The sequence below is a fragment of the Podarcis raffonei genome, chromosome 17, assembly GCF_027172205.1.
Source record: "Podarcis raffonei isolate rPodRaf1 chromosome 17, rPodRaf1.pri, whole genome shotgun sequence".
Lineage (NCBI taxonomy): Eukaryota > Metazoa > Chordata > Lepidosauria > Squamata > Lacertidae > Podarcis > Podarcis raffonei.
Window position 1 is genome coordinate 9,396,472 of NC_070618.1, and position 24,353 is coordinate 9,420,824.

Here is a 24,353-nt window from a genome sequence, read left to right on the forward strand (position 1 = left end):
CTGGATCTAGACCCATCAAAGACTTGTTTCAGTTAAACATGTTGCAAACTCTATATGAGAAATTGGGTTAGCAAAAGTGGAACTCCACAGCGCCATCTGGTGTCACAGTGTTAGAATGCATAAACAACGCATATAAAGTGCTTTTTCTTTGCCAGTGTAGCTGAATCCCAGTAACAGAATTATGTGGACGTCTATATAAAACTAGGCATTGGGGGGGGGAGGAGTTCTCACTCATTGATGATTTAGTTGTTGGCAGACCTCTCAAAGTATGATGCAGCTACTCGCCTAGGAAAAGTAAAAAAGGAAATGTACATTATCTGGGCTTATTAGCCCAGGAACGTAGACCCCAGCATTGACATACAGAAACAGAAAGAAAACATCTTCAGAAATAAGGTAATTATCATATGACCTTCAGATATCATAATTTCACACATATAATGCAGGAAAGGGAGTGTTGGCTTGTTCTGCATGTGACAATGAAGGCCGAAGGTACAGAGTTTGAATAACCCCCACAGAAATTGCAACGCAGCTGCCTATTTTCATGCACAAAGCCCAACCTATTCTGGCCATGCAGATGTGGAAGTTATAGAATCTGCAGGAATCCACTGAAAACAGGAAATGTCAGTAGAAGTCCACAAGGAGGCACACAAAAGCCACTTTTCTGAATACAAATCCTGTTCATTTGCATTTCGTTTACTAAAAATGGCAACAGTTTTAGTTTCATTTCTCCAGATTCTTTTCTTTAAGCTTTCCTCCCTTTATCTGACCTGCCTGCCTTCAGCTTTAGTTTCATTCACCTTCGTTTTGCTGTTAAGAAGGAGAACTGACTAAGATTGGTAAGTGACGTTGTTTTTATGGGGTGCAGCTGTCATAGTAACAGAAGGAGTAAGATAGACAAAATAACACTGAAACAATCAAATGTGCTGTCTTAACTTCTCTAGATAACTGCCTAAAATTAAATTATCACTATTTAATTACAAAAGGCACACACCCTAAGAACTGTAGAAAACTTCAATGAAGGGATAATTATGTGATGCTAAATGGGCAAATATGTAAATTAAAAATGTTTTTAAAACTGCATCAGTGGAACTGCCCTTAATTAAAATGAAACTAGCTCACAGCTTATTAAATCGCACAATACAGAAAATCATAATGGAAACATGACAGGCAGAAACCAGAAAGAACCAGGCCTAAGATGCCTCTTGTCGCAAACATAGAGTGCTGGACAGGTGATTGGTCTCATTTTGGTTGACAGGACCCCTTTGACACTTCCTTAGAGGAAGGGAACAAACTACCAGTGCCATCGCTGCTAAGGCAGAGGCAAAAGAAAGAGGGAGCGTGGGAGAGAGAGGTAGAGAAATGGAGGTGGTAGCAGCAGTGGGGAAGAGGAAAAAGTGGTTGGTTGATGGAGGGGCACAATCTCTGGCTGTGTACACTACCTTTAAAGCACATTTGAAGCACATAATTCCCCTCAAAGACTTCTGGGCACTGTAGTTCATTATGGGTTGCTGGGAATTGTCACTCTGTGAGGGATAAACTACAGTGCCCATAATTCTTTGAGGAGAAATAAGTGCCCTGAGTGTGCTTTAAAGGGATGGACTGTTCACAGTCTGTGATGTTGTGTCCTCTTCCCAAAAGTAATATTCCTCACGAAAAGTGTGAGCAGAGGATACCTCTTGTAATAAGTTTTATTCCCACAGTGCACTTTGCTTATTTGCAAGCTCTGAGGGCTTTCAAAGCATCTCTTTATTCTCCCAGCTGCGCCATTAGCTCTGGGATGGTATAAGGAAATGGTTTTTGTGTCTGATGCCATTAGCGTGCTGGTATTTCTGCATTTCTGTAGAGATAAGTTATACTATTCTACCTGCCCTGAGTAATTACCAATTACCTGCCCTGGGACCTGCTGGTGAAGGGAGGGTAAGAAACTTAATAATAATAATAGTAATAGTAATGATAGTTGCTGCTGCTGTTTTGCCACACATTCGCTCCGTTTGTTGGAATCCTTTTGTAGCTCCTCACAAGTTTAAACTCGTTCCGACTCAATCTGCGCAAACATTAACAGTCAAGGCAGAGAAAGGGGAAGAGGGCGGTGGTGGTGGGAAATTTGGAAAGCCCCAAAGTCTGCGGTTTGTAAACATATTAGGCAACTCCGTGAATTATTTTTACAGAGAATATCAGGCATGGAGTGCATTATGGATCAGTACCCTGGCAGGGCGATTGGGGGTGCTTTAGCCCACCCCACCCCCAAAAAACCCCACACACTCATTGCATTCCACCAGACTGGTGGCAATGGAAGTTTTCCTGTCAATCCAGATGGGAACCAGGGTGGAGAAACAAAGGCTAAGATCTGCCTAGCCTTCCCCCAGGGTCCTGATCCGGATTGGGGGCCTCACGCATGTTGTTTAGTCAACAATAATTGCTGGTTGCATGAATGGTGGTGACACGTTTAATTTGGCCCTGGACAGCGATGCTGGAGGCATTAGGCAGACTTAATTGAATTAGACTCTACTAGGTGCAAAACAGATTTCTTGTTGTGTTGAGTGCTGCCGAAACAAAGAAACAGTAATGGAAAGTATAAACAGACTCTAGTGACTTGAATCTGTAGCCAGCGTTAACAGGAACACACAATTCCCTCAGAATAAAAGCGAAACACGGTTTCTCCAGCAAGGCTGGAGACTAGTTTTAGCAAGAGAAAATATGTGGGGAAGACCCACCACTGGACAGAACAAATCATGATGGTGGCAGCCATCTTTGTTCAGGTGTTTGCTGCATCCACACACAAAGCGGCGCGGGAACATGTGGGGAATAATGTTTACTTGAAAAGGTGCACAGGGGAAGAGAGCTGAACTTTCCCCTTTTCCCCGGTATCGCATCTCCCCATACTTCGCCATCTTGAAGGATTTTTATCATAGCATTTTTTCCACTAATAAATTGCTCTCCATGACTTTTGTTCAGACAAAAAAACTGGAGGGAAACAAAGTACACAAATACTTTGTACGCCTTTGGAATCCTTTCATTGTGGCTGGTGGTATTCAACACTGTAAGACAGGACACACAGAGAGAACAGTGCCAACACATGCTGATAAATGGTAATCATACCACATTTAAGGAAACGTGCCCTTATTCCTGACTCAGGTCCCATCTTCACTATACAGTGGTACCTCGGGTTAAGAACTTAATTCGTTCTGGAGGTCTATTCTTAACCTGAAACTGTTCTTAACCTGAAGCACCACTTTACCTAATGGGGCCTCCCGCTGCCGCTGCACCGCCAGAGCACAATTTCTGTTCTCATCCTGAAGCAAAGTTCTTAACCCGAGGTAATATTTCTGGGTTAGCGGAGTCTGTAACCTGAAGTGTATGTAACCTGAAGCGTATGTAACCCGAGTTACCACTGTACATTTGAAGCAGTATCGCACCACTTTAAACAGTTACGGCTTTCCCCAAGGAATCCCAGGAACCACAGTTTAAGGACGCTGACAGTTGTTAGGAAACTACTGTTCTCTTCACAGCTACAATTCCCAGAGCTCCCTGGGAAGAGGGATTGATTGTTAATCCACTCTGGGAATAGGGGGTCTCCTAACAACTTGCAGCTCCCAGGATTCTTTGAGAGAAGTCATTGCCGCTTAAAGCTGTGTGATACAGCTTTAAAGTTATTATGCAGGTGGGATGTAGATTGCATCACTGTCAAGAGCACGAAGGAGGCATATTCTTTAGAGAGGAGTAATACCTATAGAGGCCATTGTCAATGTACAGTGGTACCTCGGGTTACATACGCTTCAGGTTACATACGCTTCAGGTTACAGACTCCGCTAACCCAGAAATAGTGCTTCAGGTTAAGAACTTTGCTTCAGGATGAGAACAGAAATCTTGCTCCAGCAGCGCGGCAGCAGCAGGAGGCCCCATTAGCTAAAGTGGTGCTTCAGGTTAAGAACAGTTTCAGGTTAAGTACGGACCTCCAGAACGAATTAAGTACTTAACCTGAGGTACCACTGTACAAGTCTTTGGAGCATTATTTGGACACTGAGATGTGGTGCAGTGGAAAGATCCTTTATGTTCTGAAAAATATACGTTTCTCTCTTTTGCAGATCTTTGCCAGCGACTTGCCGGTGTTTGAGAAGAAACATCCCTCAGAAAATGGGTATGATCTCATGTTGCACTTTCTAAATGCCTTGATTTTAAAACATTCTGCCTCCAGGGAACTCATGGGTGCTGAAGAGGACTTTGGAGTACAATAGTACCTCAGGTTTAACAACTTAATTCGTTCTGGAGGTCTGTTCTTAACCTGAAACTGTACTTAACCTGATGCACCACTTTAGCTAATGGGGCCTCCTGCTGCTGCCACGCAATTTCTGTTCTCATCCTGAAGCAAAGTTCTTAACCCGAGGTACTGTTTCTGGGTTAGGGGAGTCTGTAACCTGAAGCATATGTAACCTGAAGTGTATGTAACCCGAGGTACCACTGTATGTTCTAAAACAAGATTTGGGAAACTGTGGTCCTCTTTGATGTTGCTAGACTCTCATCAGCCTCAGACAGCATGGCGAATGGTCAGGGATGGTGAAAGTTGTAGCCAAGCAACAGCTGAAGGGCTGCAGGTTCTGCAACCATCTTTAATTTACCCAGTCCTTTTACATATATTTACATATTTTTATTCCCCAAAGGATTCTTAATTCTCAACATGTTTCAAACACCAGTCTTTCTGTTCTGACATTTAAAAAAATGGGCTGTTCTAACTTGCTAAGAATTAGAGACGTACTATCTGTAAAAACAAGGGGTAGGTAACCTGAAGCCTTCCAGATATTGTTGAAGTACAGTGGTACCTCGGGGTACATACGCTTCAGGTTACAGACTCCGCTAACCCAGAAATAGTACCTCGGGTTAAGAACTTTGCTTCAGGATGAGAACAGAAATCGTGCTCCGGCGGCGCGGTGGCAGCGGGAGGCCCCATTAGCTAAAGTGGTGCTTCAGGTTAAGAACAGTTTCTGGTTAAGTACGGACCTCCGGAACGAATTAAGTTCTTAACCTAAGGTACCCCTGTATACTGACTCCTGTCAGATGCAACCAGTGTGGCGAACAGCAAGGGAAGATGGGAGTTGTATTCCAAAAACATGTGGAGACCCACAGATTAGGTACCCCTGTATAAGAAAGAAGACAGTTTCAATGAATCATAGAATTTGTAGAGTTGGAAAAAACAGGGATGTTGTGAAGCCACATAATCTTCTACAACCCTTTTCAAGGAAAAGCCCTGCAAGAGAATTAAACGGTGATGAACATGTTGGAACATGCTGGGGCTTCTTCCAGCTAAGTTCACATTTGATATTTCAAACGTATAAATATTTCAAATGAATGAACCTGTGTTTCAGATTGTCAGTCTGCCCACTCAAATACTAGTTGCGAAATGAAGGAATGTGCACATGACCACTGAAATGGTTGCGTGGGACTGCCATTAAACAGGAGGAAGTGAGGTCCTCAAAAGAATTAAACATATTCTCCCTGCACTATCACAAATTCCTCTTCAGAGAAAAGTTCCACTCTGCATAGAAGTGTACTCAGGTTGTATATTAAAGGTAAAGGGACCCCTGACCATTAGGTCCAGTCGTAGCTGACTCTGGGGTTGCGGCGCTCATCTCGCTTTATTGGCCGAGGGAGCCGACGTACAGCTTCCGGGTCATGTGGCCAGCATGACTAAGCCACTTCTGACGAACCAGAGCAGCGCACGGAAACGTCGTTTACCTTCCTGCCAGAAGGTAATCTACTTGCACGTTGAGGTGCTTTCGAACTGCTAGGTTGGCAGGAGCAGGGACCGAGCAACGGGAGCTCACCCCGTCGCGGTGATTCGAACCGCCGACCTTCTGATCAGGAAGTCCTAGGCTCTGTGGTTTAACCCACAGCGCCACCTACGTCCCTTCAGGTTGTATATTAGGAACACATTTATCAGAATAGTTGGTGTGGGAAATCAAAATTTTAGCATTCAGTACAAATCACTCTGGTACATTGGAGATCTGATTCTGATTCTATGCAAGTTCAGTGTCACTTAATCACAAGGCAAATATATATAGGATTTGAAACAGCCTATATCAGGGATGTCCAACCAGTCGACCGTAATCACCAGGTAGATCCCCTGGTGATAGTGGTCAATCATGTTCGATCTTGGGCTCATTTGCGATCGTGGGGCGGGGGGAGCTGTTGAATGAATGTATCAAACCCTGGCCCCCTCGCTGTGTTTTTCTATCATGCAAAATGGTTGTTCTTTTGCCGTCTTCTGCGGACAATTGGGAAAACAAAATTTGGAGTAATTGCTGCCTGCTTCTGTCTATGCTGAGCAATTTATGCTCTGCCCCCCTTAAATGCGGGTGGCGCTGTGGGTTAAACCACAGAACCTAGCACTTGCCGATCAGAAGGTCGGCGGTTCGGATCCCCGTGACGGAGTGAGCTCCCGTTGCTCGGTCTCTGCTCCTGCCAACCTAGCAGTTCGAAAGCATCTCAATGTGCAAGTAGATAAATAGGTACCGCTCCGGCGGAAAGGTAAACGTCGTTTCCGTGCGCTGCTCTGGTTCGCCAGAAGCGGCTTAGTCATGCTGGCCACATGACCTGGAAGCTGTACGCTGGCTCCCTCGGCCAATAAAGCGAGATGAGCGCCGCAACCCCAGAGTCGGCCACGACTGGACCTAATGGTCAGGGGTCCCTTTACCTTTACCCCCTTAAAAAAAAAGTTCAACAACTTTGGCCTGCCCCCTAAAAAGCTCTATATCTCTGGTGTCTCCCCGCTAAAGAAAGGTCAACAACTCTTGCCTGGCCCCCCTAAAAAAAGCTCAGGAACTCTGGCCTACCCCCCCAAAGGGTAGATCACTGCCAGTTTTTTTATACTGGGATTAGATTGCAGTCTCTTGGTAGTTGGATGTGCCTGTCCTATATAACTGGGGCATAGTTCCAGGGTGAGGTGGGGTGGGGGACATGTTACGCAATGGCCTAAAAAGTTTATTGTTGGGGAAACATTTTAACACATTTACAAATGATAAAAACCATAGAGTAAAACTTGATGCATGCACTAGGGGGTAATTATATTTCATCCTGAGGGTTTTTTGTGTTGTACAGGATCATGAGAGAGACGAGGACATTGTATATCAGATCACGATGAGGAATTACTGCTGGTCAGGAAATGGGTGAAGACAGCATTAAGAGAAAAGGCCTTTCCCTATGCATTTTATAGCGTACATTGATTTCTTATTATTATACTGTACAACAGGCTGGCTGTTAAACAAAACAAAAAATTAAAGATAATAGGAAGCCAACGTAGTAGCAGTAGGCACAGGGAAAAGTCGGGCTAATAAGCACCAAATCCTCAGCTTAGCACTGCCCTTTGCCTTCATTACAGTGCTCTGGAAATTTAAGGGAAATGAATAATATCATCTGTATTTACCTGTTTTTTCAGAGCTGGAAGCGAAAACTAATGACTTGACTATCCTGGTCCACAACCAGGGTTACGACGATGTCACGGTTGCAGTCAGTGCCAGGCCAATATACAAACTGCTGGATGGCAACGTGGTTTTCTTCTGGTTGCAATGGCTTTGGTCCAGCATTGCCACCACAGACGTTGGCCCAAAAGCTAAAAAGAAAGTAAATACGGTGACCAGCTGGAATATGATCACTCACCAGTTGGGAAGCTGGGGGTGGAGACTTTATAACATTACCGTGCGGAGGAAGGTGGATGGATATGTTGCTACATGTACAACTCCACTGGATTGCACTTGGATAGTTGAAGAAAGGGGGATACACCAAGAAGGTGCTGCTGAAAGAAACTACTGCAAATTTGAACCACCTGCCAACAGTGAGGATTAGCTATTTTCCCCCATTCTGCTACATGAATTCTTCTGTGTAATATGGAAGCTTAGCCAAGGCTTTAACAAAATGTTTTTATTCACGTTTAGGTCAACAGATCAGCATAGTATAACCAACAAAGAACATCACAACATATTGGGCTTCACAACCTTCTACAAGAATAAAAGTTACCAACATCTGTATTGGCTCAGTTCAATAAATCATTCCATAAATTCAGATGAGAGCATGGTGGTGTTCTTTCACTGTCTTCTATTTTCATGTAATTAATAAATGGTTGGCCAGCCAGGTGTTGTAAAAGGAAAGGGATTTGACTTACCTTTAGCAGCTATAACTTGATGAGTCAATTTTTCTGCTAATGCGATTGACCAGACTCTTGCATACCATGTGTCCGAAGTAAGGAAACTTAACAAATACTAAACATCAACATAAATCAAACAAAACTGATTGTCTTACTTGCTTTGCATTTTGTTTTTAAATCTCGGAGTATAGCAATATTTGTTTGTACCAAATTATTTAACCATAACCTCTTCATCATATTGACAGCTGCCATCAACTTTTTTTTCTCTGCTCTTTGGTCCCCCAGCTTTATTCGCTACCCAATACACTAGTTTTGCAGCCCCATGAGCCATCTTATTGCATTTATTTATAGCTCTGGAAAAGGACACATCCAGATGTTTTGGACTACAGTTTTCATCATCCCCAGCCAGCCCAGCCACAGAGGAAAAAATGTTTACAAATCCTGCATTAATTCCTGACTTTGTCAATGAGATCACCCCTCTCATAATTCTGTGCTGGGTGAGCACACTGTGCTGTTAACCGTAGAAGCATGTCAAGGAGCCCATGTGCTGTGCTAGAGTATTGGACTGGGAAGAGATAGAGGTGAATTTGAATCCCTGCTCAGCAATGAAGATAACTCGGGGTAGGACTTTTAGGGAGGTTGTCCCTGTGTCCCTGCTCTGTGCAACAGCATTCCTGTCAAGATATGACAGACACCCACTTTCTGCACTTTCTGGAAATAATTGAAGACATTTTGGTTCCACCAAGCTGTCTCAGCTGGATTAATAGTTCTCTTCCATGGAAGTCTACTAAGCATTGTTTTAAAACTGACCCGGTGTTATTTTCTGTACTGTTTTTAAACTGATCTTTAGCTGTTTTATTGCATTTTGTGCATTGCCTAGAAGCATATGCGCAGAAGGCAATAAACAACTCAGCCAGATGGGCGGGGTATAAATAATAAATAATATATCATCATCATCATCATCATCATCATCATATCTGCTTTAAAACTTCCAAGGAATGAGAGTCTACAACCTCCCAAGGAAGATCGTTCCACGGTCAAACAGCTCTTAGTGCCAGAAAGTTATTCCTGATGTTTATTTTGAATCTCCTTCCGTGTAACTTGAAGCCATTGGTTTGCGTCCTACCCTCCAGAGCAGGAGGAATCTTGCAAAAGAACTAATCCAAGTGGCTTCTTTCAGCTATGAAGTCCACCAGGGCCAGAGCCTTCTCAGTGATGGCTCCGACCTGGTGGAATGCTCTGTCCCATGAGACCAGGGCCTTGCAGGATTTAACTTCCTTCCGCAGGGACTGTAAGACAGAGCTATTCTGCCTGGCTTTCAATTTGAACTTAGCCTGATCTCTAATTCCCCTTCCTTCCATCCCCGTCCCCTTTTTATGAAGATTACCTGCTCTGGGATCCCACAGCTAATTCTCCCCTGGTCTCCTCGCTGGCCCAAATAGGACTAACTTAGCCAGCTAGCCCTGGTGACCATCTAATGTTTATTGGATGCATTTCCCCCCCTAAATTGATTTTTGAATTCTAAATTTATTGTTATTCACGTTTTATACTGTATTTTATGCTGTTTTTTGTTGCATCAATGAAGTGTTTTAAATTTGTTGTTCACTGCCCTGAACCGGGAAGGGCGGGGTATAAATAAACAATTATTATTATTATTATTTATTAAACACACAAAGCCTAACTTCTGTGGAAGCCACTGGAAGAAGACCAAAAATGTCAGCCCCGACCCACCAGGTGGCACCCTGAAGCTATACACAGGGTGTAACTGAGGAAAAGACAGAGGGAGGATCCCAGGAAAAGGTAGCTACCTTTAAGGTGAGTTTATTTGTCTGTCAGATGGGAAGTCCTGGGACAGCCCCTTTCAAGCTAGTAAAGCAAGGGAGTTGATTGGGAGAGAACTGGTTTCACCACTCCTCTGCCTGAGTCTTTCATCATAACTCAGGGCCAGGCAGGCAGATTTTGCAATGCACGAGCCCCAGTCCGTCATCTGGCTCTAGAGAGAGCCTCGTGCAAAGGGCACCACGCTGTTGCCCAGATGTGTAAGGCCTCTGGAGAAGGAACTAAGAGAGCTGCAGGCTGCCAGAGCTGAGGAGGAGTGCTGCAAAGGGTCAGAAGTGCCTCCACAGGGAATATGGATCTGAGATTTACTGTGACAAAGGCAGTTCTCTCCTTTGAGCTTCTTTTCCTGCACTGGGCTTCTCTTCCTCCTGAGGTGTCCAGTAAAGAAGGTAAGGGCACTTTGGGAAAGATGGGCGTGGAGTTTTCGGTTAAACTGGACAAACTCCTTGGAAGGTACCAAGGAGGGGAAGCTTCGTTTTCCAGGCAAAAACTACAAAAAGAAAACTGCTGGAGCATTTTATAGGGAGTCTTGGGTTAGGAACAGCTTATTAAAAAAAGTTGCAATGTGTGTTGAGTTCTGGCGGATGAGAAATTAGGAAAGAGCCTCCTAATGCATTTATTATTTTTAAGTGTGCACCTAAGAATGTAAAGCATGAATGTGGTGGACCTGTGTTCTGTCAGTACAGGTGTGCTTAGTGCTGGGTTGGCTGTGGCACCAAGTGGCAAACTTGGAATTACTGCTGTGTTGTGTGTGAAACAGCCCTAGGTGGTAAAGAGATGCTTAAAAAGGCCTTGATTGGCAAGCTCACTTAACCATCTCTGCCCTGGCTTTACTTACCTGGAAAGTAGCATTGAAGTGAAGAGTGGCATCCCCAATACGTGAAAAATCTCTTAAAATAACATATGCTTAGTCTTAAGCTCTAGTTTTTTTTTTGGTTGAAAAAGAGGGTCTTTGTTTTTACTTAGCTTTCCAGGTCTTGGTGTTTTGTCTTTTTAAAAAACCTTTCTTTTTTGAAAAATAAAAATATATTAGGAACAGTGAAATGCCCTGATAAGCGAGCTGTAGGCAAATGATACGACTCCAAGGACTTTATAGAGCCCATTACTTTAGAACCTTAGTGCTAACCTGAATCACACATATATTCCGCTTACACGGAGCAGACAGTCTGTAGCTTGTAATTTCTGTGCCTGGAGATGGTTCTTAGTACTATGCCTCTCCTACCCACCCTGACACAGTACCACAAAAAAATAAAAATTATAATCTGGCAGATTACATGCAAGACGTAAAAAGCAAACAAAGCAGTAGTTTTCTCTGAACTCATCCGTGTACGGAGTAAATAATAAACAATGAGGAAGGTCGAGAATGTTTATGGACCTTTAAGGATAACTCTGCTGAAATTCAAAGTTCTCATTAAACAAGACAGAATGCTTAATGAAATAGACATTAAAAATAAATAAAATTTCTGCCTATTGCTGTCCCAAGGGTATATATCTATTGAATCCCAACCCCAGCCCTCAGCCAGTTGATTGAGCTTCTGTGGCATGGAGTCACTGAGAAGTTTCAATGATTTCCCCCTTCCTGTCTAACCAGCTGCCCTTGCTAAGCCTCCTAGCAAGCTACCATCTGGCTTTCCACCAAGCTTTCCTGATTATTCCAACATGAAAAGGGGGAAATACATAATAATGTTTGAATAGCTAGCACTATATAAATCACATGACATTTTTTGGAATTTTTTATTTATTTTTTAAAAATATTTTTATTGGTTTTTAAAATACAAAATTATAAAACATACCACACAATTTATCACAAATACATTCATTATTGGACTTCCATCAGCACCTCTGATAATCCTCCGTCTTAAACACTTTTTCTGCATTTCCTAACTTAATATTGCCTTTAGATCTCATAACATATCATCTCTCCTTCTCCATTTTTACAATATTTCTAATGTTATCCCTCACAGAACTTCTTGCAAACCTACAAACGTCGTCTGATCATCACATATACTTTTCAAATAATCCACAAATTTACTCCAGTCTTCGGTAAATTTCTGGTCGCACCGGTTTCGGATCCTTCCCGTTAGTTTGTCGAGTTCCGCATAATCCATTAATTTCATCCTCCATTCTTCCATCGTTGGTAATTCTTCTCGCTTCCATTTTTGGGCCTTTTTGGAATTTGTTAAAATTTATTTTTATCATTAAAAATTTACATTCAAACAGTTTGTGTAATAATTTTGTGATATTCTCTGAATCTCGTGACTTTCCCCCATCGCCTACATGGGTCCTTAAAACAGAGTTTAAAACTACATAAAGGTAAAGGTACCCTGCCTGCACGGGCCAGTCTTGACAGACTCTGGGGTTGTGCGCCCATCTCACTTAAGAGGCCGGGGGCCAGCGCTGTCCGGAGACACTTCCGGGTCACGTGGCCAGCGTGACAAAGCTGCATCTGGTGAGCCAGCGCAGCACACGGAAACGCCGTTTACCTTCCCGCCAGTAAGCGGTCCCTATTTATCTACTTGCACCTGGGGGTGCTTTCGAACTGCTAGGTTGGCAGGCGCTGGGACCGAGCAACGGGAGCGCACCCCGCCACAGGGATTCGAACCGCCGACCTTTCGATCGGCAAGCCCTAGGCGCTGAGGCTTTTACCCACAGCGCCACCTGCGTCCCACTTTAAAACTACATATGTTGTCCATAATTTTCATTTTTCCAAATTATCTGTAATCTTCATTACTTTACAAGTGTATCTTAGAGTCCAGCTAGGGTTTTAATTTGATTACAATGGTCTCCTAGGTAAGTTATAAATTTTCCCCATTTTTTTAATGTCCTTGTCTTCTTGATTCCTGAGTCTCCCTGTTAGTTTTGCCGTTTCGGCATAGTCTAGCATTTTGGCTTGCCATTCTTCCCTTGTTAGGATTGACACTTCTTTCCATCTTTGGGCTAATAACATCCGTGCAGCTGTTGTCACACACATAAAAAGTCTTTTCTAATCTTTTGGAATCTCGGTACCTGTAATTCCTAGTAAAAACGCTTCTGTTTTTTTGACAAAAGTTATTTTAAACAATTTTTTTTAAGTTCATTATATACCATTTCCCAGAATGATTTTGTTATATTACATGTCCACCACATGTGATAAAAGGTACCCTCCTTTTCTTTACACTTCCAGAAGACATTTGAACTTGTCTTGTAAATTTTAGATAATTTAGTTGGAGTCAAATACCACCAGTACATCATTTTCATATACAGTGGTACCTCGGGTTACATACTCTTCAGGTTACATACACTTCAGGTTACAGACTCTGCTAACCCAGAAATAGTGCTTCAGGTTAAGAACTTTGCTTCAGGATGAGAACAGAAATCGTGCTCCGGCGGCGCGGCGGCAGCAGGAGGCCCCATTAGCTAAAGTGGTGCTTCAGGTTAAGAACAGTTTCAGGTTAAGAACAGACCTCCGGAACGAATTAAGTACTTAACCCGAGGTACCACTGTAGTTTTCTTTCAGCGTACAAAAATCACATGACCTTTGATGCTTTTATCCACACATTCCCCCATATAATTTCTATTGAAGTTTTGAAGTTGTAAGAAAAGGAAAATTTGGCATAGGGAAAATGAGAAAGATAGGAGGAGGAGATGATACCAGAAGAAAAGCATTATGCAGCATCAATGCTCTGATGCTTGCTGTACACCTATCCTGACTGAGACCATAGCAGGTTTGATGATGGTACTGTGAATTCTTTGCTAGGGACCATCCCTGCCAATCCACTCTTTACTTCACTTGTCACAGCTATAGTTCCCAGGACATTTAAACCAACTTAAGACTATGGTGTGATGTAAATATGGCCCAGAGGCTTCACAGGTGATTAGTGCGAAGCGAAGGGAAGTCTTGGTAAAAATTGACATTGTTAGTCAAAATGAATGCGATTAAAATCACTCAATCAGAATATTTTAGTTTCACCAGATTGTCAGCAGACCAAGCAAGTTTACATCATCGTGTCTGTGGCTGACAACATATTATATCGGAACGATCTCTAAACCTGAATTACGGAAATATGGCATAACCAATGGGTGAAATTACTGGGTTAGAATGACATTAGCAAATGGGGAATTTATAAAGTGATAAATATATTTGCTCTGCACACTGCAGGTGCAGAGTTCACAAAACTCATGAGAACTTCGAAGCTGAACGTATATAAGTGCTCTTCAAATATTGATTTCAGTATTTCACCATCTCATGAAAACCCTGACGGCCTTTGTGCCCTTCCTCTTTGGCCTCTAGCTCTGTTTGGCTGGCACCTTCTCCTTATCTAACGCAGTGATACTGATGAAGTTTTCGAATAACGGGCTCCTTGTATGAATTGCTTATAGTAGTTGTTTTTATTATAAGATGGGTGCCCTTATCCGAAACCCTTAATCTGCTTTTAAGGTAAAGGGACCCCTGACCGTTAGGTCCAGTCATGACCGACTCTAGGGTTGCGGCACTCATCTCGCTTTATTGGCCAAGGGAGCCGGCGTACAGCTTCCAGGTCATGTGGCCAGCATGACTAAGCCGCTTCTGGTGAACCAGAGCAGCGCACGGAAATGCCATTTACCTTCCTGCCGGAGCGGTACCTATTTATCTACTTGCACTTTGAGGTGCTTTCGAACTGCTAGGTTGGCAGGAGCAGGGACCGAGCAGCGGGAGCTCACCCCATCGCAGGGATTCGAACTGCCGATCTTCTGATCGGCAAGTCCTAGGCTCTGTGGTTTAACCCACAGCGCCACCCGCGTCCCGATAATCTGCTTTTAACTAGTATCAAAATGTATTTGGAGCCGATGTTCTGCATTTCCATGGGCAAGTTGCATCAAACCAAGCTGTCAAGGTTCGTAGCTGTCCAGAACCTGATTACTTTAACCCGCTTACTTGATCCCACTTTACATGTTACACACATGAAGGGAGAAAAGAAGGAATGGCCATAAATGAGCACATTATTACATCACCCTATGCCTCTGGTTCCCTCTTCTTCAAGAAAACTTACTCTGAAGATTCTGCCCAGAATTTTCTTGGAGAAGGAGAAGTGCGAAAGAAGTCTTTTAAATTGAATTTAATCTCCTGTGGGAATGAAATGATAGGTCTAATTAGTGAATAGTTTGCAGGTCTAGCGAGAAGGACCTCCCTTCACTACATATCCTATTGTTACCGTGCTGGCTGCAGTTGACAAGCATTGCTATGCTTTGTAACCCTTCATTTCCGTATAACTTTATGCCAAATACATTTTACTTCTCTCTCTCTCTCTCTCTCTCTCTCTCTCTCTCTCTCTGCAACACCCAGTGGCGTAGCGTGGGGGATGCAGGGGGGGCCGGCCGCACCGGGCGCAACATCTGGGGGGGGCGCTCGCACTCGCAGCTCTCTGCCCCTACCTGGGTTAGGGGGCGCAAATTACTTGCCTTGCCCCGGGTGCTGACAACCCACGCTACGCCACTGGCAACACCCCCCCGGATTGATTTAGATTGAGGGTACCAGTGAATAGCACCCAGAGAAGGAACTCTATGTCAGACATGGGGGTTTGCTTGAGTCGGACTCACTGAAGCATTTTTTTGAGTGGGTGATTTATTGAGTTGTATTCTGCCCACTTCTGGCAACGCACTATACATTCAAAGCAGTGACATGCCATTTTAAACAATCACAGCTTTCTGCCCCCTAAAAATCCCAGTAACCGTAGTTTGTTAAGAGTGCTGAGACCCTTATTCCCTTCACAGAGAAACCATTTTCAGAGTTCCCTGGGAAGAGGGAGTGACGGTTAAATCAATATATGAATTGCAGCTCTGTGTGGGGAATGGGGGGGTTCTCCTAACAACTCTCAGCACCCTTAAAAATGCATTTTCCAGAATTCTTGTCAGGAAACCATCACTGTTTAAAGTGGTATGATACTGATTTGAATGCATAGTGCAGAAGGGGGGGCAATGTCTCCTACCCTCTCAATTCCAGCAAATATATTATGAACCCCTCTTGTGAGCTGTGCACAGCTTGCGGCATTAGTGTAGCAAGATTTTATTTCATTTCTTCTTGAAATATTTCTTGAAAATGTAAAATAGGTCACATTTTGGAGCAGAGCTTTCACAGGGCAGCTTACCTAAAACAACCACAAATTCCAATCACACATTTCAATTAAAAAACAACAGCAGCCATTTTAAAGCAGTCTAAAGTGATACTTGGGCTAGCAGGACAACGTTTGAGATCAGATCTGGACAATCCAGATTTTCGTTGTATTAGTGGATGTCATAGGAGATGGTTGGGGAAGCTATCAAGTCCCACTGTTTTAATTAGTGCCGATACCTCTCCCCCCAGTTTCTCAAACCTTTTCCTCCTCAGCAAAAGGGTTCCCATTTTTCTCTAACAGTCTCAGGGTGTTTTAGAATTTCTTTAAAATATGAGTGGTTGTGGGGTTTTAAGCTTATTTTATCATCATGAGATGGCCAAGGGTGGTACACGTGCTACCCGTTCCTGTAAACATCTACCCAGCAATTTGCAGCTTCCCCAGCTGACCATGATATTAAAAAAGCCCATGGAAGGAGTTACCTCATGATGTTTTCCCCTGGGCTTTAACTGACACCTGGGCACCTGGGAAGGCTGCAAAGTGCCAGCTGAGAGGATTTCTAGAATGAAAGAAAGGACACTGAGAAACCAAAACACACACTGGCCACCTGAAAAGTAAGATAAGCGCAACAAAAACCCTACCCTGAGAGTTTCACCCCTTCAAATTAATCTCTCCCCTTTGAAAAGTTTCTAATGCCTTTTTCCACCTCATTAATTGATGGAGAATGTTTGTTTGTTTTAACCCGCAGAAGAAATTTTCAGCACAGCAGCTTAAATTATTAAGCACCGGGTTGAAAATGAGTCACTGAGGCCTTAATGGTCATTCTAGCCTCTTATTAGTCTGCAGCACAATGCAGAAATCCATTTGAGATGTGTCAGAATGAAGAAAGTGGAACAAACTGGGTAATGTAGCAAGAAAAACAACTTGCTCTTCTTGGAAATTTCAAAGCGGGTTTCTTGTGCGTTCTTCTTCCGTACCTGCAGACGCATTCCCCTACTCCATGCAAACTTATGAAAGAAAAGGATCCTTCAGACATAGGCCTCCCCTCTACCCAACATGGATAAATTAACATTATGGGCGGTACAGATCAGATCCTCAGCACATGCCAAAATGCAAGCAGTCATCCAGGGAGAAGAGTAGCAAGGAAAGCCCGCTCAGAGTCACTCACCCTAGTCATAGCCTACTCAGAGGCCTGTAGGCCCTGCTGAGCATCCGTGTCAGGGCAATAGGCAATATCGGGCAGAATTGGAAGGTTCAGTTTTCAGGTCCTAGTAGCTCCAGTTACAAGGATCTCCAGCAGCAGGGCTGGGCCTGAGGCAGCTCATTTGGTAGAGCCTGAGCCTCTTAATCTCAGGGGTGTATTTGAGCCCAATGTTGAGCAAAATATTCCTGCATTATAGGGGGTTAGACTGGATGACCATGATGGTGCCCATGATGCTATTATCTTGTAGTCTGCAAACATGGAGAACCACTGTCAGTAAGAGTTGTTAAGGAGACTTCCTGTAGTTAAGAAGCAGAGTCTAAATGTTTTATATGAGCAAAAATCTATTCCCGCTGTCCCTACTTTTCTTCACTTTTTGTTCCTGGCCATAGTAAAACTCCCTTGTGTTGCCCTTTGGAAGCGCAGCTTTAAAACGGAGTTGTGAGTTGCTCCTTTTTCCTATCTTCTGGTTTCCAGCACCACCTCTCGGTTGGCTGGCTGAAATTGGTGGTAGTTCTAATCCGACGTGGTTGAGAGTCTGGTAAATATTTTGCAGTTGTTTGCACAGAGAAACGGTCTGGTAAGACTTCAAGTTGAAAGGATAAAGAAGACTTAAGGTTTATTACTCACAGCAAACAAGGCCATGCTAAGCACCTGTTTTGCACGTGGCCAAGATGGAGCCAATACGTTAGCATTACAACCGCATGCTAACTCGTTCTGTCGCTAACCTGGACTAACTTGGCGAAGGAGGAAGGAAGTAGAAGCCTGAACAGAAGTAATCTGCTTTACCAAAAAGTACTTCCTAGAAAAGAGTGTGCGAGGCAAGAACAGATTGCCTTAGATTGCCTTTTTGGCCTATAAACACTGCCCTCTCTGCCCAGTTCATGTAACTAATTGCAAGCATTGTTGCTCTACTCCAAGCAAAAGTATCTGGAGGGCACCAGGTTGGGGAAGCCGGCTGTAGAAGTTAAATCTCAGAGTGCAGGGTGGATGCATCTTCACCGTAGTGCACATGCACACTGAATGCAAGCGCATTAACATTGAAGCACCTCATAGGCAGAAGCTCTTTTCACACACTTCAGGCGGCGACATTCAGATTAAACTGTTTGTTGTTGTTGTTTAGTCGTTTAGTCGTGTCCGACTCTTCATGACCCATGAACCAGAGCACGCCAGGCACTCCTGTCTTCCACTGCTTCCCACAGCTTGGTCAAACTCACGCTGGTAGCTTCAAGAACACTGTCCAACCATCTCGTCCTGTCGTCCCCTTCTCCTTGTGCCCTCCATCTTTCCCAACATCAGGGTCTTTTCCAGGGAGTCTTCGCTTCTCATGAGGTGGCCAAAGTATTGGAGCCTCAGCTTCATGATCTGTCCTTCCAGTGAGTACTCAGGGCTGATTTCCTTAAGAATGGAGAGGTTTGGTCTTCTTGCAGTCCATGGGACTCTCAAGAGTCTCCTCCAGCACCATAATTCAAAAGCATCAATTCTTCGGCGATCAGCCTTCTTTATGGTCCAGCTCTCACTTCTATACATCACTACTGGGAAAACCATAGCTTTAACTATACTAGTATCATATTATAGGACAATGGTGTTTTAAATCAGTGATGGGTAGGCTATTGCAAAGCAGCTGAGAAGAGCCTTTAAGCGATGTTTAACACTTGGAGGCCTCCAGTAGTGATCCTTGCTGTGATAGCACTGGTGCTAAAAGTGCACAAGAGTGTTCTACTTCTTATCTGTTAGATGTTACTACTGTGTGAGTCAGTGATGCTCCAAACTTAAAAGAGCACTTTATTATCACCCTAGGTCTTCATTAAAGGAGTAGATAAGGATTCTTCAGACAGGACAGAAGAAGAGACTGCAGGAGGTTACTTCATTGGGGATTTTCTCTCATGCGCTTACTACATGCTCTGATTTACAGACTTCACTGATTTGTGGAGATAGTGAAAGCAGGGCTTGGGTGGTAATAAGAAAAAGCACAATGTCATCACAGTAACACAGATGTGTGCATGTAATGCTTTTTAAATTAATAACAACATTTATATACAGGCAGTGACCATTTTAGGCATGATTGCGCATGTGTGCATCACACCAAACCCGGAAGTGACCCAAGAACGTCACAGAAAGTGATGGTGGTTGAACAGGCTTTTTCAATGGTGTTTCAAATATAGGCGATTTCACTTAAACACACAGTGCCTTGGAACATGTTGTTGTTTAGTCATTTAGTTGTGTTCGCCTCTTCGTGACCCCCTGGACCAGAGCACGCCAGGCACTCCTGTCTTCCACTGCCTCCCGCAGTTTGGTCAAACTCATGCTGGTAGCTTCGAGAACACTGTCCAACCATCTCGTCCTCTGTCGTCCCCTTCTCCTTGTGCCCTCCATCTTTCCCAACATCCGTGTCTTTTCCAGGGAGTCTTCCCTTCTCATGAGGTGGCCAAAGTCTTGGAGCCTCAGCTTCAGGATCTGTCCTTCCAGTGAGTACTCGGGGCTGATTTCCTTCAGAATGGACCTTGGAACATAGCCCCCATGTAAATTGGGAGTTGCCTGTATTCTTTTTATCTCTGCTAATTACCCTGAGGGCCATTTGGCTGAAAAGCAGTATAGAAATATGTAAGATAAAAAAGTGAATGTGATCGTGCCATGAAATAACAAAAGTATTGTAGCCCTTTAAAGACAAACAAATTTATTGTGGGATAAGCTTTCATGGACTAGTCACTAGAGGAGATGCCATCAGATTCACGAAACATTACTAATTGGTAGATACACACAGGAAAAAGGAGAGAGATTAAAGGAGAAGGAGAAAGGAGTGAAAGCACAATTCAAGATATTAAAAGATCAGGAGTAAATAATGGGCTGATGCACACAAAAGGGCTTAAAAGGAGTTAAAGAATCAACAGAATGAAATTTGAAGGAGGAGTTGGGAAAGAGAAGCAAGAACTAGGAAGCGACAAAAAAACAACCTCTCACAACCAGGGCAGGGAGAGAGGAGAAGGAAGATGAGCTGTAGGGAACGAGGGATGAGGTTTACAGAATAGGAAAGACCTGCACAATTGGCCTCACCCACATAATTGTGGGGCTTTAGAAGCTGCAGCCGTGCTGTTGGCATGAACCTGTGGGAAAGCAGCTTCCACCGGGAGGCTGTAATGTCTAACGTGTGCCGTAGTCAGCCCAAACCACAGGTTGCAAATCCACTTCTAATCATGGTTCCAAAGTGTGGTCTGATGCTGGCTAAGATTAGGGAAAGCACAGGTGCAGCCCTTGACTCTAATTATAGCCCCGAAACGGAAAGCATGCCCATACGAGAGGCGAGGTGGGTGTGGAAGGAGAGTGTGGGGCCCATAAGGTGCTCTAATCCCCTAACCAGTCTTACATTTGCATCAGGCCAAAAACAAGATTGCCAACTGGAGGTTGGGATTTTTGTTTAGCAGACATTCAGTCTCTTATGTGTCATATCAGTACAGTGGTACTGATGTGGTTACATACGCTTCAGGTTACAAACTCTGCTAACCCAGAAATAGTGCTTCAGGTTAAGAACTTTGCTTCAGGATGAGAACAGAAATTGTGCTCCAGGAGCACGGCAGCAGCGGGAGGCCCCATTAGCTAAAGTGGTGCTTCAGGTTAAGAACAGTTTCAGGTTAAGTACGGACCTCCGGAACGAATTAAGTACTTAACCCGAGGTACCACTGTACATACAGTAGCCCAAAGTGGGGATCCCATAACTGTTGAACAGTTTTATTCAAAAAAGTGACTGCATGTGCATCTTTGTCTCCCATGATCCCCTGGCCTGTCATTCCTGTCTCTGGTTAGTTCCCTGAGGCAACACTAATTGATCTTTTGTTCTGGTAATTTGTCCCTGTCACTTTCATCCTTTTGTTAGGTCAGGCTCCTCTGTGCTGAAGAGATGACTGCAAGTGTCAAGGCACCCCTTTCCCATTCTAATAAACCCCAGATAATGTTACGGCTGTTTTTCGCCACTTTACTTGCCACAGCAGTAGACAAATCATGGTGACTTCTTCTGGGAGTCATTTGTTCATGAGAGGAACTTGAAGTATGAGTCAGTAACTCTCTCAGCTCAGCTGCTGCAAGTTCTGTGATTTAAGATGTACGTTTCAGAAGTCAGGTTGGTGTGGCCGAGATCCATTAACTGCTGGCTGAGACATTTTATTGCTTGCAAAATGGATGGAATACAGAAAGGACAAGGACTCCTCTTCTGTGCCCCCCCCCCCCATTTTTTAAAAATGAACTTGTGTGGAAAGAGGAAGGGAGACCTTTCAGCCATGTAAAGGAACCAGAGGACAGTGTGAAGTATAGGGATGAGTCCTGTCGTGAGCCAGAGAGGCCTGGGGTACCACATTTGGCACATGGCCTGAGATTCCCCATTCCTTGTTTACATTGTCCACATCTCACTACCAGTCTCTCTTTAAAATGGATGTGTTTTATTTTGTAGCACAACTTCCAGGTGCCCAGGTGTCCCAAAGACTGTTAAGGTCCAGTCCAGGGGTAGGCAACCTAAGGGCCGTGGGCTGGATGCGGCCCAATTGCCTTCTCAATCCGGCCTGCAGACGGTCCAGGAATCAATGTGTTCTTACATGAGTAGAATGTGTGCTTTTATTTAAAATGCATCTCTGGGTTATTTGTGGGGCATAGGAATTCGTTCATATTTTTTTTCCAAAATTTAGTCTGGGCCCCCACATGGTCTGAGGGATGGTGGACTGGCCCACGGCTGAAAAAGGTTGCTGACCCCTGGTCCAGTCCCTATGTAGGGTAGCAGTTATGCATCCCCAAAGGTGATAATTTGCATCAACCAAAAAAGTGGACATCCATTTGAGTATGAGATGTTATAAGTGTAATATAGGTGCAAATGTAGGAGTAATTGACAGAATTTAAACAGATGTGCAATACGTCTCTCCACAGTGGGTAAGGCACCAGGTGACGTGTGTCTTCCCAGTCTGCTGTGCAGGTGTTGCTATGTGTTGATGGGGAATCGTCAGACCTTTCTTGATCTGCACAGCTCTCAAACAGAGGACACATTCAAACAGAGGACTCTGCCTTCCTTGGAGGTTTCCAAGCAGATGTTGGATGGCCATCCGTCATGGATGCTTTAGTTGAGATTCCGACATTGCAGAGGGTTGGACTAGATGAATCTTGGGGTCCCTCCCAGCTCACAATTCTATGATGCGGTAAAGTAGGACATATGTGCATCTACCTGTGACAAGTAGAGGAACAACAGGAGATCTTGGTGCTGTATAGCAAGTGGCAGCACAGGATTGGCTCTCTGGGACCATATGATTCTCAAGGTCACAGAATCACAGAACTGTAGAGTTGAAAGGGACCATGAGGATCATCTGTTCCTTTTTTTTTTTGAATAATATTTATTGAGGTATTGAAAGATTACAAAAATAAAGAAAAAAGAAGAAGAACAAAAAGAACAGAAGAATAGAAACAATTAAAAAAAACAAAACAAAAAACAAATCAATCCTTCCATAACTTATCTTTCATTTGCTTGTTTCCTTGACCTCCTCACACCTCCCTTTTTTGTATTCTAGTTCAATTAGCTATTTCAGCAAATCCTTTCCGTCTTTGTTTTTATCCTAATAATTTATCTTAATATAATGTAACTTTACATTCTCACCAATTAACACTCTATTTTTACTTAATCCTTTATAACATTTCTGCTAAAACCACGTAACTTCATTCCAACATCCTTCTAACATTCATTAATTTTACAATGTTTCTGTAAATAGTCTTTGAATTTCTTCCAATCTTCCTCCACCGACTCTTCTCCCTGGTCTCGGATTCTGCCAGTCATTTCCGCCAGTTCCATGTAGTCCATCACCTTCATCTGCCATTCTTCCCGGGTGGGTAGATCTTGTGTCTTCCAGAGGATCATCTTGTCCCACCCCTGCAATGAAGGAATCTTTCACCCAATGTGGGGCTCAAACTTACAACCCTGAGATTAAGAGTCTCATGCTCTACCAACTGAGCTATCAGGAGGTCCCTTCATACCTTTATGATTCCACTAGTGACTTTCAATGAAGCTGCCTTCCTTTGGCATAAAGGATAGCCTGTACAGTAAGGGCCCATTACATGGTGACTTGAAATCCAATATTTTGTTGCCTGTCCTTCTAATTTTTGTTTGTTTTCTGATTTTCAGTGACCCTTCTTGACACGAGCATTGCTCAGAATGAGCTGGGTTGGTTGCCACATCCTCAAGAAAATGGGGTGAGTAGCCAGTTCATGTTCAGAAATAGAACTGGAAGCAATCTACCTGTATATTGAAATGCATGGAGGGGTTTTGTGGCGGTGGTAGTGATACCTCTGGCGGTGATAGGTTCCCATTGGCTGAGGTTCTCTGATGTCAGAGAGGGGCAATGCAGGTAAAGGTCTGTAGAGAATGAGAGGCAGAAGAGACAGAGGCCTTAGAAAAGATCAGATGAGCTAAGATAGCCCGTTACGCTTTGCCAAAAAAATTTGGCAGACCCAAAAAAAGACATAAATTTGCATAAACTCTATGCATGATAATTTATGCGTATATGTATTCATGTGTATGCACAAATGTAGAAATAACTGCTAGAATTTAAATAGAAATGCAAAACATCTCACAATAGTGGGGAAGATGCCAGGTGACTTGGATGCCTGTTCAGTCTGCTGACTATTGATGGGCAACTTCTCATTTTTTTCCGTTCCTGAGCTTTAAACCAGACTTAGACTGGAATGGACAGCCCTCAAACAGAGGGCACCTTCAAATATAGGACTGACTACAGTGGTACCTCGGGTTACAGACGCTTCAGTTTACAGATGCTTCAGGTTACAGACTCCACTAACCCAAAAATAGTACCTCAGGTTAAGAACTTTGCTTCAGGATGAGAACAGAAATCGTGCTCCGGTGGCGCTGCAGCAGCAGGAGGCCCCATTAGCTAAAGTGGTACCTCAGGTTAAGGACAGTTTCAGGTTAAGAACAGACCTCCAGAACGAATTAAGTTCTTAACCTGAGGTACCACTGTACTGACAGCCATTTGGGATCAAGGATTGTCCTCTGTAAAATAGGTTGTGTGGCCACCCTACGTAGGGGTGGGTTGAGAAAACAAGTCAAAGGAAGCAATGATATGTGGCTGGG

The 24,353-nt window shown here is 43.7% G+C and overlaps 1 protein-coding gene and 2 long non-coding RNA genes across 3 annotated transcripts in view; 2 read left to right on the forward strand and 1 right to left on the reverse strand.

The window, feature by feature from the left end:
• Positions 1–8,052, forward strand: LOC128404678 (uncharacterized). Its single transcript, XR_008328151.1, has 4 exons — positions 1–836; positions 4,086–4,138; positions 7,430–7,825; positions 7,926–8,052. It is a non-coding gene; the product is annotated as an uncharacterized LOC128404678 (long non-coding RNA).
• A 1,914-nt stretch (positions 8,053–9,966) lies between these two features.
• EPHA1 (EPH receptor A1) overlaps positions 9,967–24,353 on the forward strand; it is an 83,261-nt gene continuing 68,874 nt past the window's right edge. The window contains exons 1-2 of the mRNA XM_053370439.1: positions 9,967–10,362; positions 23,391–23,458. Coding sequence (XP_053226414.1) covers positions 10,266–10,362; positions 23,391–23,458 — 165 coding nt within the window. The 5' untranslated portion in view covers positions 9,967–10,265. The remainder of the gene's footprint in view (positions 10,363–23,390; positions 23,459–24,353) is intronic.
• On the reverse strand, positions 11,775–17,570 carry LOC128404679 (uncharacterized). The gene is made up of 3 exons (XR_008328152.1): positions 17,210–17,570; positions 14,983–15,056; positions 11,775–12,138 (listed from the first exon to the last, which is right to left on the reverse strand). It is a non-coding gene; the product is annotated as an uncharacterized LOC128404679 (long non-coding RNA).